The sequence below is a fragment of the Chanodichthys erythropterus genome, chromosome 23 (assembly GCF_024489055.1).
Source record: "Chanodichthys erythropterus isolate Z2021 chromosome 23, ASM2448905v1, whole genome shotgun sequence".
NCBI classification, from domain to species: domain Eukaryota; kingdom Metazoa; phylum Chordata; class Actinopteri; order Cypriniformes; family Xenocyprididae; genus Chanodichthys; species Chanodichthys erythropterus.
The window spans coordinates 22,744,205-22,759,223 of NC_090243.1; the positions used below are offsets into that span (position 1 = coordinate 22,744,205).

Here is a 15,019-nt window from a genome sequence, read left to right on the forward strand (position 1 = left end):
GAAGATCAGCACACTCAGGCTGGCGGAGTCACAGCGCCACCACTGGCCAGTGCGAGCGCCGCGTCCGTCCACAGGTGTCCCGTACGCTGTGGATCAGGGCCAGATCATCACACTGGCCCATAAAGAGCGCTCAGAGTCCAGGCGGGAACGCTGCAGCTGCGCTCAGAGCCGTGCCATTGGCTAATGCTAATGTGACTGGACACGGCACACGCTTCCTTCACTCATTCAACAGAGAGTGCTGATTGGCTGCTGGACGGGGTCCTAGCCAATCAGAAACATCCTCAGTCTAATGAGGCATTCATGGGTTTCCTGCATGAAGTTCATTATTGGATTGCAAAGGCCCAGTCAGCTTTTCCACACTTTTCACATATTAATGTATGTGACTTTTTAAAGGCCTGGTTGACTATGATGTGACTGTTTTAACTTTAAATGTTGCTGTTTGATCATAAACAACATCTGCAGAGTTACGACGCTCAAAGTTCAATGCAAAGAGAGATATTTTCTTTTACAGAAATCACTTTTTAAGGCTGGTAGGGACTACAACGAGCTTCTTCCCGGGTTGTGACATCACAAACCCTAAAATTTACATAAACCCCGCCCCAGAGAACACGCAACAAAGGGGGCGGGGCCATGTTGGGCTGCTTTAGAGAAGAGCAAGAGTTGTTGTAGTCGAGTGTTGTTGACATGCCGTCATTTTACGCCGGACTGCTTCACAAACGAATGCTGGATTTGCACAAAAGATTAACTAACAATCTAACAATCCTCATTTTGTCTGCGTGAGATTCTCCAGCTTTGTTGTTGTTGAGCTGTTAAAGCTCCGCCCTCTTCTGGAAAGGGGGCGGGAGCAGCAGCTCATTTGCATTTAAAGGGACACACACAAAAACGGCGTGTTTTTTCTCGAACCCAAATAGAGGCAAATTTGACAAGCTCTAATAAATGATCTGTGGGGGATTTTGAGCTGAAACTTCACACACACATTCTGGAGACACCAGAGACTGATATTACATCTTGTGAAAGGGGCGTTATTGGTCTGCTAATAAAGCCAGACATCAGCCAATTAATAATTAAATACCTTTCTTCAGTTAAACCTGTAAAAACACCATCCTGCACTAGTTAGTAAAGGATCTGAGCTGCACCGAGATCTAATTAAACTCCATTCAGGGGAATCGAATGTCCCGATTTATTCACTGATCGACGGCCAAGTTCCTTCTTCATTAACGGAGGCGTCAGTAATCATTCCAGTTTATACACAGCCTGTCCGACCCATAATGCATCGTGTCTCAGTGGCCTCATTGAGTGTGAATAACGTACAAGTGTTTGTGTGGAAGAAACACAATCAATGGCTTTTAGTTATCAATGTAGCGGCTGCTGCAGTAAACGCTGCTGTAACCTTGTGTTATCATTAACACACACACACACACACACACACACACACACACACACACACACACAGCCAATCTAGTCCAGTTCCCCAGGCGAGTGTCTGATGAGCATGTTTGTTTGGAATTAGATGGGCGCCTCTTTTCCAATTTTCCCGTGTTGGGATTACAGCGGGTGTGTGGGGTCTCGGCGGTCCTGTAACGGCACGGTCGGGCCTGTTTATTGATTAACCTTCACATGTAAAGCATTCTGTAAATTGAAGGTGGGCCTGTTGGAAATGGGATTTTTGAGGGGCTGAATGATGCATTGTGGGAATGCACCTACAGCACAGATGGAAGCGTCTGATAATAGAATTAATGTTTATTTCAGTGCTCACAATAATGATAATGAGATGAGACCAGACATCTCCTCTGAAACATGCTAGCTGGATTTTAAATAAAATATTTTTTAATAATTCTGCGTTTCATAAACTGGTTTCCTCCAGTCTTGTACAACCTGAAATAATCAGGAAATTATTGTGATTTTCAGGCCTGGAAATGGATAATATCTTAAAGTGGATCTATAATGCTCATTTCACAAGATGTAATATCAGTCTCTGGTGTCTCCAGAATGTGTGTGTGTAGTTTCAGCTCAAAATCCCCCACAGATCATTTATTAGAGCTTGTCAAAAACACTCTTTTTGTTTTTGTGTGTGTCCCTTTAAATGCAAATGAGCAAAAGAGGGCGGAGCTTTAACAGCTCAACAACAACAAAGCTGGAGAATCTCACGCAGCCAAAATGAGGAAAGTGTTCATCCTTACATTGTTCAAACCGGAGTCGACACTGATGGAGAGACTCAGGAAGAAGTTACAACTTTTAGACGTTTCTGAATGGTTAGTGGATAAATTGATGTAGTTGCTGTGGAGTTGATTCAACTCATCCACTAGCATGTGCCGTCATGTTCGTCTTTTGTGTTGAATTGACCCTCGTTTGTGAAGCAGTCCGGCGTAAAATGACGGCATTTACAAAAACAACTCTTCCTCTTCTCTAAAGCAGCCCAACATGGCCCCGCCCCCTTTGTTGAGTGTTCTCGGGGGCGGGGTTTATGTAAATTTTAGGGTTTGTGATGTCACAACCCGGGAAGAAGCTCGTTGTAGTCCCTACCAGCCTTAAAAAGTGATTTCTGTAAAAGAAAATATCTCTCTTTGCACTGAACTTTGAGCGTCGTAACTCTGCAGATGTTGTTTATGATCAAACAGCAACATTTAAAGTTAAAACAGTCACATCATAATCAACCAGGCCTTTAAGTGAAAGCTGCTCTCCTCCTCAGATCTGAAATCTCATTAGCGATTACAGCGGCTCACGGGGTGAAACCAGACCAACCACACCATCACACCTCTTAAATCATGCATCTCCTTTAAATATTGACGTGAACGAGCATGATCCCACTGTAAACATGCAGTGCAACAACATCGTCCAAATTAAGCGTGTTTTATGCAGCCGCAGCACTTGAATGAAAGAAAAGAGGCGATCCTGACATCTACGATCTGTGCATTAAACTGCTCTATCATAGCCAGACGAGATACAATCACTCCCTCTTTCTGAGCCATCTATTTATTTCCCCCCGCACTGAACAGTAAAAACCATTTAGCTTGTGTTTTATGCAATTTCAAAGCTTTGCCCTTTATGGAAATGCACCAGTCGCTTTTAAAAGCCTTTTCCTCTTAATTGCTCCTGAACGCCACATTGTTGAGGGTAAAAAAACACATTTTGCTGCTGAGTGAATTATAGATGGCACTAAAACAATCCCATTATAATATGCTTTCAAAATAGTTTGCAAATTACCTCCGCTGCCACAGACGCATTTGGCATTAAACAGCAGCGCACGAGAATCGAATGCAGGGAAGCGCTGTGATACTCCAGCCTAATGATGTTTCCTCTTAACGACGCCGGCGGGGCAAAGGTCACGAGCCGCTCTCTGTTTATCTCCGCAGACCGAGTGTCTTCAAACGGGTTCTCTGATCAGAATCACCCAAAGGAAGAAGAGTTCAGGTGCAAATCGATCCCTGAACCTGAGCTGCTCAAGGAGGGCAGATGAAGTCCTACAGTGAAGGTGATTCTGGATTGGTGTATTCATGTATCTGATACCAGGGAGGAATACTGTGTGTTTGAGAAGCTGTCAGACATGTCGCAGGCAAATCAACAACAGATTGCTGCCGTTACTCCACGGATGAAGAAGAAAGCGTTTAGTCAGTCTAATGAGTTACAGAAACGACACGCGGCAGGTGCGTCAGACGGTGCCAGGTCCATTATTCGCCACGCGAGCGTAATTACCTTACAGCGCATTTCTCCAGGAGACGAGAGCATCTGAGGAGACGCTTCCACTCAACATCATCAGAAACTGACACCTGATATCCGTCCCAGCGAGAGAGGAGTGCATTAACTGAGCCGTGAAACCATAATGAAGCAGGAAGGTGCGTTAACATGAACGGATCTGCTGCCCAAACTCAATTTGAGCTTGTAACTTTGTACAGTAGGCCAAACATAACAAGATCTGCCATGCTATAATTCCCAGAGATCAATGCAGATGAAATGAACGCTGATGTAGCGCGGCTCGAAGGAGAAGAAACTTCACAACTTCTGCGGGAAGAAACTTACAGCGATCAGGCATAACATTATGAGCTCCTTCCTCACAAGAGCTGCAGTTTTGGAGATGCTCTGATCGAGTCACAATTTGGCTCAAACTCGCTCAAATCCTTACGCTCGCCCATTTTTCCTGCTTCTAACATCAACTTTGAGGACAAAATGTGCACTTGCTGCCTAATATATCCACCCACTAACAGATGATCAGTGTTATTCACTTCACTGTCAGTGCTCATGATGTTATGCTGATACAAACAAAGAGCAGATATTTACTAATATTAATATTCATAATTGCTGCGTTCACAGCTGTGACCTTGTGTTTTACCATCTTTACACTCGTAACTCAAACGTTTTCTCATGAAAGTCAGTATGGCTGGTTTTGTGTCTCTCGCTGCTGGATGTGACAAAATAAAACAGATATCAAAGCCGGCTTGAAGATGAAGGTGGCGTGAGGAACAAAGCAGCGACGAGAGGCTTTTGTGGAGGAGAAGCTGCTGTCAAATAAACACGTCCGGCGGGCGATGAAGAGCGGGACGCTTTGATGATGATGATGATGATGATGATGGAGATGCGTGAAGGAGATTGAGGGAACGCACATGTAGATACATGACATCTGAGATGTGTTATTTATGAGTTCATTCACATTTATGAAGGTCTGAAGGTGGTTAAAACAATAAACCTTTTTGTTATTTGAAATAAAATGAAGTTAAACTAGTTCAATCGTATCTCAGTGATCTTCATGTTCTACAGATCTGTCGAATGTTGGTTTGATAGTCGCTTTGATATTTGATCTAATGAATGTCATGTACGTTTAAATGATATTTGGCATCACTGTACGATATGAATCACTAGGAAACCCATCCAGGAATCGCTCCGGATGATTTATTTGACGCTTGTTCTCAAAAGAATCTGGCGTGTTTTATGTGTTTTGTGTTTTAGAATAACTGAATCAAACAGTTTGGTGGTCATGGGAACGCTGGTGTTTCTGGGAAAGGTTTCACTCTGCCGGCACTCTTTGTCATCAATCTCCTGTTGTTTATCTGCGCTGAGAAACACAGACGTGATTGTGCACAATTGGTGCTTTCTCGAACTGTTACGAGAGTCAGAAACTGTGGGACCGTCGCTAATGAAAGAGCAGATGATCGTAAGAAACGGCAGTTATAGAAACAGAACCGCCGGATCAAACACTCACTACAGAGATGCTTTGGAATGATTTATATATATATATATGCATGCACTTCTGGAGTTTGACCACTCCTGGTCTGCTGTATGATTGTTGTAACATTCTTCAAAATTTTCCTTTTGTGTTTTTGTTTCATGGATGAATGAAACTCATACAGGTTTGAAACGACACAAGGCTTGAGTAAATGATGACAGAATGATTTTTTTGGCTGAACGATCCCTTTAATAAACATTCAATCTTTCAGTTTCTCCTTTCCGACGCTCCAGGCTGTGAGTTTCCCGAGCTCCTCAGACAATAATATGAGTGTGAGAATGAATGAATGATGGGATTTCTCTCCTCGGGCTGTGAAAGGTGCTGGAGACGGCAGGGAATCTGACACTCAACCTGCAATCTCGACTAGACACACGGGAAACACGCGAGACAAGACCGAGCACGCTGCGAGCCGTCAGCCGTGTTTCGCTGATGACACAGACGCGGCTCTGCATGTGAAGCGCTTGTTTGGAAGTGTGTGTAATTATACATACAGCCCGTCCAGACAGGTTTGGATCGGGAACGTGAGCCCCAGGGTTTGGGAAGCACAGGATCTATAGACACTAATTTCTTAATCATAATTACTAACCTTAAAGAAGTTCAACAACTCATTTTGATCCACACCAATTAGTTGATGTTTTTATTTAATTTCTCAGCATCAGAATCACATGATGATTAGAGTTTTTAAGGCTGAAACAGACGGTCAGAAGTGTGTGTTAATGACCCAGAACACCTCAAGCTCTCGTTCAGTGTCTCGGCTTTGATTTGTTCCTCACGGGTTTCAAAAAGGTGAGATGGTCTCATTGATCCGTCCCTGTTCATGTGCTTCGGCCCACTTCTGACACACTAACAGGCTCTGTGCTTCACTCAATGAATCCTAACATAAAAAACGTACATATATAAATTAAAAGCATTATATGCAACGTTTTAGTGTGCAAGGAAGGAAACTTTGATTGTAGGATAATGCATAAAGAGTAGCATTCAGTAAGTGTTGAGCTACTGTTCTGTCACACACACTCACACACACACACTCACACACTCACACACACTCACACACACACAGATGTGTGGGGTTACAGAGAGGCGACACACATTCAGTGTTGTGTGTGTCAGCAGTTTCAGTAATGAGCTCATTGTGACGGTAGGTTTGGCATATGGTCACGTCTGTATCTGTTCAGATGCTCTCAGTCACGTGACTCCTTGATGGTGTGTTTTTGAACAAAGCGTTTGCATGTGTGTGTTTTGTGGAGTATCATATGGCACATTCTGTGTCCACTCAACCAAATTTCAGAAACTGACCAACAATTTGAACATGGAGCTGTTTTGATATCTGTGTGACTGAACTATACAGAGCCTTGCAAATGAAAGTTTCAAAAGAAAAGTCTATTAAGAATGAGAATCTAGAAGGATATTAAGATATTTTGAATACTTTTAGAGTTACACACATGCAAACTTTGGAAAAGGAGTATTTATGGCACTCAGGAATGTTTTATGCAATTGAGATGATAGAAAGACACAAGATACTTTTCTAGTTTCAACATTATTTGTTCTTCAGATATTCCTCTTTAAAAGAAAGAAGTATCATCTATATGCAAAGTGACCCACGTTTTGTTTTTGGCCACTGAAAATGTGTATAATTGACCAGTTTACTCATGGAGCCGCATTAAGATCTCCATATCTCTGGGACTGAACCATCGAGGGCATTTAAAATGAAGATACCAAAAGAAATGTTTGTTCAGAACCAGAATCTAAAAGGATATTAAGATATCTTTAATACTTCTTGAGTTACAGGCATGCAAACTTGAGGAAAAGAACACAAGAGGTGCTTTTCTGCCATTTTTGAACAGTCACCGTTGGCATATAATGACACAAAGATTGATAAAGTCAACAGATTTCACTAATAGATCTACCAATCTCTGTGTCATAATAAAATAATGATGCTGCCGTCTTTATAAAGTCATTTTTACACAGCTCTAATTTGGCTCCAGGTGAAAATAGTCATTTTGACCCTCACCTAACCGTGGATTACTCAGTAAATATACACCTGTGACGTTTAATATTTTGGCTTTCATCACTATTTATGTTTGTCTTTCAAATATTAACACAATCAAACATTTGAGCCGGGGACGTCTGGCTGAGTTGACACGGGATGACGCATAGTCTGATGGAAAAAAACAGCTCAGTTTTATTCAAACAGCTGCAAATGCTGATCATTTTGAGGCCTTTGAGTATCAGATATGATGAACATATTGAGGAGTGTCCATAACAAACCTCGGCCGATCCGTTGGTTTCACACTGTAAAACCAGTGGAAATGAGGGTTAAATGTTTCTCTACACAAACAAGGCCTAAAGTCAACAGCTGCCTTCCATGGAGAGCGTCTCCGCTGATGTTACACAGAAGCTACTTATTAACCGTTTTAGAAAGACACTTCCTGTCTTTACCTGTTTTTCCACTGCTGTGTTAGTCGAGCAAACACTTCACACACACGTCTTTTGAGAGCACATGAACAGCACTGTCTCAGAGGAAGTGATGCGTATGTCCAGAGACCTTGGTCTGTCTGTGCGAGGTTACTCTATGGGGTCACTTCCTGTGTAATCGACACATGATGTCTGTTTGCTGTGGGATTGGACGCTTGTGCTGATGAGTTTTTAGTACCGTGGTAGATTCACAGAGTTTGCACTGTTGTAACACTCATAACTTCTCATGTCTCCTCAGGTTCATCATTCATGATGGCGAACAGCTCCGGACGGTTCTCCGGACAGAAGGCTCAGCTCCTCATGCCCCAGTTCAAAGAGAACGACACACACTGCGTCATATTCCAGTATTACGGAGCCGGTCGAGAGGGCTCCAGTCCCGGGCAGCTCTACATCTACGTCAAGGAGAACAACAGTCCTCTGGGATTCCCGGTGTGGAACTCGTCCGGACCGGCCTTGCAGAAATGGCAGCAGGTGGAACTGGCCATCAGCACCTTCTGGCCCAATTTCTACCAGGTGAGAACATGTTTGGTGTTCTGCTAACTACATGCAGAAAGGCTTTTCCAGGATCTGCATGAAGCTTCTTTTGTCATCAAAAGCTGCAGCGTGTCTCATTAATTAATTCCGTTTCCTGTTGCTCTTGACACAAACCTACAAAGTGGCTCATGTTAGACGACTCGACACCTGCCAGACTGACGCAGATTCCTGCTGGCCTGCCGCCTTAATTAAGAGAGGAAGTTCAATTATTTTTTGATCAAATGCTCCCCCGTTGCTTTGGTTTGTACAGAACTGCATGAAGTTCCTCAAAGCCTCCATGTTCAACATTCAGCAGCTGAACGCTCAGTGTGGCATGATGGGAGGCCGCTTCTGGATAAAAGCTCTTGTGTGGACACCGGCGGGGATGAACATATGGACTCAAAAAGAGCCATGTTAGGAAATGAACTGGGCCGAACAGAGAGTCTGAAAGAGTGAAACACCGTCACAGATCATCACACACTCACACTGACATTACTGGACGTTCATTTATATATTTGATTAACTTAAAATAATGTATCATTTGTACGATATATATATATATACACTAAAGCGTGCAATCAAGAAAATGTTTCAATATGAACTCAATGGGAATGAAAATTTGGGAAACTTCTTTGGAAATAATTATTTGTGCATTAAAATTGAAATAGTGCAGCAACTATATACTTCATCAATGATTCAATGACTCACTCATAAAGAGAGTCTCTTGGTTTCTTACTGAATGAATTACAGATCTGTTCTAATCGGTTCAGTGAATGATTCAATGACTCACTCATAAAGAGAGTCTCTTGGTTTCTTACTGAATGAATTACAGATCTGTTCTAATCGGTTCAGTGAATGATTCAATGACTCACTCATAAAGAGAGTCTCTTGGTTTCTTACTGAATTAATTACTGTTCTGTTCTTATCGGTTCAGTGAATGATTCAATGACTCACTCATAAAGAGAGTCTCTTGGTTTCTTACTGAATGAATTACAGATCTGTTCTAATCGGTTCAGTGAATGATTCAATGACTCACTCATAAAGAGAGTCTCTTGGTTTCTTACTGAATTAATTACTGTTCTGTTCTTATCGGTTCAGTGAATGATTCAATGACTCACTCATAAAGAGAGTCTCTTGGTTTCTTACTGAATTAATTACTGTTCTGTTCTTATCGGTTCAGTGAATGATTCAATGACTCACTCATAAAGAGAGTCTCTTGGTTTCTTACTGAATGAATTACAGATCTGTTCTAATCGGTTCAGTGAATGATTCAATGACTCACTCATAAAGAGAGTCTCTTGGTTTCTTACTGAATGAATTACTGTTCTGTTCTAATCGGTTCAGTGAATGATTCAATGACTCACTCATAAAGAGAGTCTCTTGGTTTCTTACTGAATGAATTACAGATCTGTTCTAATCGGTTCAGTGAATGATTCAATGACTCACTCATAAAGAGAGTCTCTTGGTTTCTTACTGAATTAATTACTGTTCTGTTCTTATCGGTTCAGTGAATGATTCAATGACTCACTCATAAAGAGAGTCTCTTGGTTTCTTACTGAATGAATTACTGTTCTGTTCTAATCGGTTCAGTGAATGATTCAATGACTCACTCATAAAGAGAGTCTCTTGGTTTCTTACTGAATGAATTACTGTTCTGTTCTAATCGGTTCAGTGAATGATTCAATGACTCACTCATAAAGAGAGTCTCTTGGTTTCTTACTGAATGAATTACTGTTCTGTTCTAATCGGTTCAGTGAATGATTCAATGACTCACTCATAAAGATATCCACTTTTTGTGTTAATGAATGAATGGATGCTTTTAAGTAAATCGATTCACTAAGTGATTCAGTGACTCACTCATAAATGCATTCTCTCTAAAAATACATTTAAAAATACCACTAAACATACTCACCACTATTTATTTATTTAGTTTCTGCATCACTATTTAATTTAATATTTATTTATTTATTTTTATTTTTAAGTGTGTAGTTTCTGGCATCACTATTTAATTTAATAACAAATATTTATTTATTTATTTATTTATTAAATATGTTGTTTCTACATCACTATTTTATAACAAATATTTATTTATTTATTTATTTATTCTAATATTATTATTATTATTATTATTATTATTATTTAAATGTGTAGTTTCTATTTCACTATTTAATTACAACTATTTATTTATTTATCATTTAAGTATGTAGTCGCTGCATCACTATTTAATTTAATTTACAAATACAGGTTTCACACACTCTCACCGCTCTATCCATCTCCAATACTCATGAGAATTGTTTGTTGGGATTGAGACTTTAGATTGCACACTTTACTGTCTTGACTAATCGGAGCGCAGCGTTGTTTAGATCTCTTCTGAAGCTCATGGAGACACAAGAGAGATATCTGAGAAGCAGGAGACTTCAGCAGAAAGTGTTGTCGTCTTGTGTGATTTCTCTTCCCGTTGGGAACACACTTCATCTGGAGTTAGTGTTTTAGCCCATAGCGTGTCACCCTCCACATGAGCATCACGTCTTTTGAGTGAACCGTCCTCGCGCTAACAAATCACCCCGATGCTCAGACACGCTTATCAAATCTGCTGCTCTCCCGCGAGAGACTGTTGGACGACCAACAACAAAAGCATCCAGAAGTCCTCGGAGAAACGAGCAGCATCTGCTGAGAGACACGCATCTCTGTCTTCATCCAGCGACGTAATTGCTGAAAAATGCGATTGTGACTTTTTAATGTTAGCAGAGATTAACAATGCAATTCTTCAGCGCTGTAGCTAATTAGCGATGCCAGGCTAATTGCAGGTTTGTGTAATTGCACTGTATCTTAAGAGTTTGTCAAGATGAAACCACCTGGTACACAGAACTACTCTCGTCTCTTATTTTGTAATGACAGGGTTTGTGTTTTTACCTCCTGTTGTGCTTTTCTTCTGGATCACAATGAGAGGACGCGGCCGTCTCTAATTGCGTCGCGCTCGCTCCGGTTTTAATTGACGGTGCAGTGTGTGAATTGCCGCGGCCTTGTCCTCCGTGATCCGCTTTGACATTTTACGCTGGATATTTTTAACGCACAGGTGAGCTGCGGGATGAATGCGTGACCTCTGACCTCTGCTTTGTTCCCGCGGCGCTGAGATCACGAGGAAGCGTGTGTTTAACGTCTCTGAGTGGAGTTGATTGACAAACTGATGCAACTCACCAATAAATACTAGAACAAAAGAGATCAGACTCGAACGCTGGAGATAAACACTAGTTGGACAGGTGTCATTTTCTAAATGACGTTCAGTTATTAACATCGCCAGTCATTTCATGTGCGTCACAAAACCCAATGAAACAAACAAAAGTATCATATGAGATTATATAACTAGAGCAGAACTGGATCAATATTTTATTCAGAAAGTTGGCAAAAAGTAGGACTTGAAGGACTTTAGTTCAGTATTCTACAGATCAGAGGGTATGTAAAATACCGTATCCACAATCATAGATATTACTGCATCTGTTAGGCACCTGTTGTATCCATTGGTGTTCCTATTATTATTATTCTTCCATTTCTTCTTCTTCCACTCTGGAAGTCTATGGCGGCTCATAGAACCACTTGTGGGAAAGTTATGAAATTTGGCACACCGATAGAGCAAAGTCTGAACTGTCACCATAGCAAATTTGGAGTTTCTAACTCAATCCCTCTAGCGCCACCAGCTGTCCAAATTTACACTCATGTTTATGCTAATAACTTTTGAACCGTAAGGGCTAGAAACATTTTTCTGCCATTTTCAATTTTCAGAAAAAACGTTTTTTTCGAACTAGGCCGTTGCTCCGATTTTCACGAAATTGAACCAGATCATCTTTAGGCTATGCGACAAAAAGTTATGGAATTCAAGTCCATTTGTCAAACCGTTTTCAAAAAATTTGCAAACAAAATTTGCGAAAGTTGACGTAAGTCTGTATCTTCTCAGCGCTTTATCGTATTCAGACCAAACTTGGTACATGTCATCACAATCATGACTTGAGTTTACATGCTGCATTTTGGTGCAGTGCCACCTTCTGGTCTGGAGATATGAAAAATGTCTATTTTTGCTCATAACTTCTGAATTGCTTTCCCAAAAATCATAAAAGTTGCCTCGTTAGATTCAGGGCATCATGCATAGTCGAATTATATAAATTTTTCCCAGCGCCGATAGCCTATTGGTGTGCTGACATATGGCACAAATGCGTTCACGGCGACCCGAGTTCGATTCCCATCTCGAGGTCTTTTGCCGATCCTGCCCCCCTCTCTCCGCCCGATGCTTTCCTGTCTGGTCTTTACTGTCCTCTCCAAATAAAGTCACAAAAAGCCCATAAAATATAACTTTAAAAAAATTTAATAAAATACAATTTCCCTTATCAGCCATTTTGGGTGTCAGTAATTTTGTCGTAAAATGCTGTATTTTATGTACGCATTAGCGCATCATTACAAAACTCGGCACCGTGTCCTGACAATACTCGAAAAGTTTCAGGGCAGTGCCACATTGTGGTCAGAAGTTAATCAAATTTCCAGAAATGTTAAAAACTTTTGATTAAATTAGCTTGTTGTAATGAAACTTGGGTCATGCCGTGAACATTGATACCAATTTTTCCATATTTGGCCAATCTTCCTGTCCACCACTCTGATATTCTTTCCTACTTTTTCGAACTCCTCCTAGACGGTTTGTCCGATTTAATCGTATCATCTTCAGACTAAAAAATTATGGATTTTGTGTCGATAGGTGAAATAGTTTTCATATACTGCAGCAACAAATTTGAGGCATGATGCCAAAATGACTCTATATCTGCAATGCTTTGGCATATTGGCACCAAACTTTGCATGTGTCATTGTCACCTCACTCTGACCACACACCACATCAATTTGGTCACAGCGCCACCAATTGGTTAAAAGTGATAAACCAGTAAAGCAAATTATGATTGACTGTATTTGATTTTTTGGTCATTTTGCCTAAAATGAACTTAATGCCTCTAATTGCTCATTGTTGCAGTCAGTCTGATGCTCCCAGCTGTGCTGTGACTTCTTTGTGCTTGACCCCTTAATTACTGCTTGCAGCTATATCAGATTAATGAGATTATTTTGTTGTTTTATGTTGGATCTGTGCATTAACTCTTAAAGTGACAGCAGCCTATGATAACAAACATTAGAAAAATCTAATCTTGTTTAAAAGTTATGTTAGAGTTTACTAAGACAAAAATAAGCAAGCATTCTGCATTTTCCCCTGTTCTGTATGACTGTTGTACATCTAATGTGGCATCCTAATTATAAAATAAATATTTTTTGCAAAATTCTGGAAATTGCAGCTCAAATTGCAGCTGTTTGATCGCAAAAACCTGAAAAAAATAACAGTGGCTGACTTAATGATCTCCTCGTGCTCACAGCGGTGAGAATCTCACGTCTCGCCCTCACACGAGTCCGTCATAAAGCTGTAATTAGAGGCCTGGATGCTCGTGAGCGTCTGCTAAACGACAGCAGAACGAGAATCGATCAGATTGGGCTAATAAAGTGATGCGTGTGCTCTCTGTCGCCTGCTGTTAACGATTCTGTTCATTTGCTCTTTTGTTCAGGCCGCATTGACAGTGTCTCGTTCAGGTTCTCCTGAGCAACATTTACTGCTGAACGATAGTAAAGATCTGTGATAATGACTCAGAAAATGCCACGGCATTACTATAGACATGGTACTGTGGTAATTGCAAGGCATTCTTCAGTAATTCTATATGAATATGATCATTATTCAGTACCTTGGTATAGGAAAGTACCACAGTATTGCTGTGATTTTCACACGTGTCACCGTGCAATATTTCTCCATGGTTATACTTTTGGATATTGGACAAATATCATGTAAATTTATTCAAATATCATGGTACATGAATATGGTAATAATTCAGTGGTAAACTGAAAAAAATGGTAACCTAAAATTATAACTGCTTTTATTGATGTCAAAAATATTTTTTTAATATTGCTGAATCAACTTAAATACATTCATTTATACCAACAAAACAAGTTTTAATGGGTTAAATCAGGGAGAAGTAGCTCTTACAATTGCAGATTACCAGTTTATTATGTTTTTCTCCATCTCCAGTGGACAAAAGAAGAAAAACTTGTCATATGTTAGTGCCGTGCGTATGCGGGCAGTGCTGATGATACTGCAGAATTATGGTGTGAATCAGATCTCCACACCCTCATGGCTCTGGTATCTTCTGCTGAGTTTTGTGCTCAGTGTTGATGATATCAGGACTCTTGTCCCTGTAAAGCACTGGACCGTCTCTCTTCAGTGCTGGAACAGATACAGGATCCTTCATGCACAATATGAGGAGGAGGAGGAGACGGCAGGAGGGAAGAGGAGGAGCACAGAGAGTGTCTCATGTCATCTGAGCCTGTGGCTTCAACCTGTTGTTTCCTTGTGAAAGCGTTCAGATGCGCTCCAAATAACAGAGCTGCATGATTCTGGAGAAATTGAGAATCACAGGTGTTTTTTTTTTTTTAATAGAGCAATTCACAATTCTCCCACGAATCTGAACAGACAACTAAACAAAATAATATGTAATTTACTGGAGGACCTGACAAAATGTTAATTGCTGCAGTCTTAATTAATTTGAATTATTAAAAAAATCAGGTTGAGTGAATGATTCAGTGACTTCACCTGTTTCATTACTGGATGAATCAGCGTTTTTGAACGAATCTCTTGAATGAATGATTCAATGACAAATACATATTTTAACAGTCACTTGTCACCACCTACTGGTGTAACGATGCAATTGATACAATTTTTATTTGAAGCGTCGTTATTTTCAA

At 40.6% G+C, this 15,019-nt stretch overlaps 1 protein-coding gene across 12 annotated transcripts in view; it reads left to right on the forward strand.

Moving 5' to 3' along the window:
- Positions 1–15,019, forward strand: part of ptprma (protein tyrosine phosphatase receptor type Ma) — a 188,444-nt gene that overhangs the window by 62,301 nt on the left and 111,124 nt on the right. For all 12 annotated transcript variants that reach the window (XM_067377872.1, XM_067377874.1, XM_067377878.1 and 9 more), the window contains one exon: positions 7,932–8,206. In XM_067377872.1, the coding sequence (XP_067233973.1) occupies positions 7,932–8,206 (275 nt within the window). The remainder of the gene's footprint in view (positions 1–7,931; positions 8,207–15,019) is intronic.